The sequence below is a fragment of the Limulus polyphemus genome, unplaced genomic scaffold (genome assembly GCF_000517525.1).
Source record: "Limulus polyphemus unplaced genomic scaffold, Limulus_polyphemus-2.1.2 Scaffold1127, whole genome shotgun sequence".
NCBI classification, from domain to species: Eukaryota; Metazoa; Arthropoda; class Merostomata; order Xiphosura; family Limulidae; genus Limulus; species Limulus polyphemus.
In genome coordinates this window covers 289280-292923 of record NW_013666737.1, presented here as the reverse complement: position 1 = coordinate 292923, position 3644 = coordinate 289280, and the positions used below count along the sequence as shown (strand labels likewise).

The 3644-nt window shown below is 33.7% G+C and overlaps 1 protein-coding gene across 1 annotated transcript in view; it reads left to right on the top strand.

Annotated features, from left to right (window-relative positions):
• Window positions 1-3644, top strand: part of LOC106462255 (atrial natriuretic peptide receptor 1-like) — a 31678-nt gene that overhangs the window by 5103 nt on the left and 22931 nt on the right. The window contains exon 3 of the mRNA XM_022389454.1: window positions 2113-2248. Within this exon, the coding sequence (XP_022245162.1) occupies window positions 2113-2248 (136 nt within the window). The remainder of the gene's footprint in view (window positions 1-2112; window positions 2249-3644) is intronic.

Here is a 3644-nt window from a genome sequence, read left to right as displayed (position 1 = left end):
GGGCGTCTAGCAAACACTGGGACATTCGCGAGGTTCCTCCATAAGTCATGATCCTTCTAGAAACTCCAGCGCGGATGCTCCCAGCGTCGCGTGACTTCCACTGTCGTAACAATAAACACAATATTAATGAAAATACAAATTATTCGTATTCTCCAGTATTCGCCCCATCTCTGGAGGGAGACCAACTAATTATTAAATGTTTAATGTGAACTGATATAAGCTTACAGATGCTATTGATAATAATTTGATGTTCATGATGTTAATAGAACCTGTCTCATTATACAAATTACATATGTAGATGTTTCATGTAACGTGTGTTTCTCAGCTTTACAGCACTAAGTGTATTTGTATTCCATCTTAATAATAATGATATTTGTTTCAAAATATGCAAACGTTTTTTTCCAAGACTGTGGTTTGGTTCCCCTGATTTCTAACCAGTTACTTGACGGGAAATACCACAATCTGAATACAAAGAACGCTCTTATGTTAACTAAATATAACTGAACGTCTTACACCACCAGATGTTTTGCGATATCCTTAAATTAAGTTAGATAAAGTTAAGCTTTAAATCATCAAACGATGTTTCAGTCCTTCGGTGTTTCATCGTTCGTCCTCGATCTGATGCCTATAATTACGCACTGACACCATAATATTTAGTGCAACAAGATTTTCTGAAGTAATGGGAGAACAACCTTAGACTTCATATTATTGACGGACTTGCCCCCCAGTAGCACAGCGGTATGTCTGCGGACTTACAACGCTAGAATCCGGGTTTCGATACCCGTGGTGGGCAGAGCACAGATAGCCCATTGTGTAGCTTTGTGCTTAATTACAAATAAACAATAAACAATTGACGGACTTTAAACAGACCCTACAATATATCTTATGAAGTTTATAAAATGTTTTTCTTTGTCCATTATCAAGCTGTAATCAAGTGTCTGGTCTGAGTTTACCAAGGAAATTCGCGACAACGATGTAAGAGTAATCATACTGAAAATCATATTTTGATCAGAATTAAATTTACAATGGACTACTGTTTCAGATGTTTTAAAGCATCAGTATTTTTGTTACAGGTTTTTTTAAAGCATCTATATTTTTGTTACAGGTTTTAAAAGCATCTGTACTTTTGTTACAGGTTTCTTAAAAGCATTTATATTTTTGTTACAGGTTTTTTAAAACATCAGTATTTTTGTTACAGGTTTTTAAAAGCATTTGTATTTTTGCTTACAGGTTTTTAAAACATTAGTATTTTTGTTACAGATATTTTAAAACATCATTATTTTTGTTACAGGTTTTTAAAACATCTGTATTTTTGTTACAGGTTTTTAAAAACATCTGTATTTTTACAGGTTTTTTAAAACATCCTTATTTTTGTTACAGATTTTTAAAACATTAGTATTTTTGTTACAGGTATTTTAAAACATCTGTATTTTTGTTAGATGTATTTAAAAACATCTGTATCTTTGTTACAGGTTTTTAAAGTATCTATATTTTATTACAGGTTTTTAAAACATCTGTATTTTTGTTACAGGTTTTTTAAAACATCTGTATTTTTGTTAAAGGTTTTTAAAACATCTATGTTTTTTGTTCATCCTTGTACCCAAAATTTCAAAAGAAACATACAAAACATTTATGAAATCTCAAGAAATACCGCAATAAGCTTCTATTAGTATATTCTGTGGAGATTCACCTAAGCTTAGGACGGACAATAGAAAATTGTCTGTATTGTTGTTGGTTTTTTTTTTTACGTAATCAACCTTATATTAAAGAGTAAAGGTTAAGTTTACTATCAGTAATATGATGTTTCTTTGTCGTTAAGCACAAAGTTTCATAATGGACTATTTGTGCCCCCCACGATTATAGAAACCCGATTTTTAGCTCCATAAATCCAGAGACTTATCGTCAAACTAATGGGGGGGGGGGAGGGCGGGCAGTAATATGATGTATATGAAAATCTAGTAAACGCAATTTATTATAAGTTATGAAATGAATGAGAAAATCAAATAAAGATAATTTATTTTTGTTATAAGTATTTTATGCTTTACAGGATCAACATTTAATGGAATATGCAAGGAGAAACAATAAGTCTAAATGTAACGTTTGATTTTATAGAAAGCTCAAATTCGAAGCTGATCTGAATGACTACTGGTGGAAAATCGATATCAATGACATTAAGACTGAAGATAGTAGTCAACATTCTAATGAACGTCTTGTTGTTAGTGATTTGTCTCAATCTGTGAAACCCAAGGTGAGATTATTCATTATGAAATATAAATAATTATGAAGACGAATGAAAATGAGTATCCATTTCTGAGGGTTGCGGGTTCGAATCCCCGTCACATCAAACATGCTTGCCTTTTCCACCGTGGGGGCTTTATAATGTGACGGTCAAACCCACTATTTGTTGGTAAAAGAGTAGCCCAAGAGTTGGTGGTGATAACTAGCTACTTTACCTCTAGTCTTACACTGCTAAATTAGGGAAGGCTAGCGCAGACAGCCCTCGTGTAGCTTTGCGCAAAATTCAAAACAAAACGAACAAACAAGTAGAGTTGTATATTTTCAAGAAACAAATATGACTCCACGCTTTGATCAGAATTTCTTCTCGTTGTATAATAAATAATATCATGTTATAAACCATTACAAAACATAACTTTTTAACACTGATAACAACGTTGTCACTCGTTTATTTTAACAACGATGGAAAACACAGCTGTGTAACATTTCTACACATTGATGAATCAGCATACGTACATAAAATGTTAAAACCAAGATACTAAAATTAAAAACATTGATGTAAAATAAGGTAAGTTATGAAATTGGACGGCTAAATAGAAACCTTATAACAGGATCAGATCAGTTGGATCTGTGTGAGCTTGTTAACAGTTGTGTGTTCTAAAAAAAGGACGCCATTTTGAAATATCTGGCACTTACAGCTAATAATTGTATAAGTGTAGTGGTTAAACTGGGATTTTGAGAGAGGTGAAACTCCCTTTTGTGATCCAATCTGACATTCCAATCAGAAGTTCAGGAACTTTAAAGGCATGAATTCTCAAGAGACAGAAGTCTATTCCAGGTTATTATGTTCCTTTTTAAACCCTGCTTATAGGCACATGTTAGCTATAACTAAAATAGGCGTGTCATGTTCAGCATCTTCTGGAAGTTATTTTCCAACTTTGATCAAAGTGCTGAGAGTGATTTTTGGGGGGTAGAGGAGCACAAAGCGTGGAGCCTTGGACCCACAGTCTGTAACACTAACCATTGGGTCGGGTTCGGTGCACCCACGTACGTTCTGATATGATACATTATTTCCGAGTAAAATCCGCTTGTTTGGTTCAGAATTGTGTGCAAAGCTATGTAAGGGCCATGTGGGCATATCACTCTCTAATCTTAAACTGATAGACTAGAGCAAAGGCAGATCGTTAAAAGTACCCCACGCCAACTATTGGTGTTCTCTTCTCTGAACGAGTAATGATATTTAACGCTCAGTTTTATAATTCAATCATAGTCCATAGTGGAAGAGTATTTTTGTGGATTCACAGCAAGAAACGCTAACCATTGGGTCACAAGAAGTGCTTGAATATTATGACAAAAAACAAGATTTCTGTCTTAGAAGTTGAAATAGGATATGTATATATATATATATA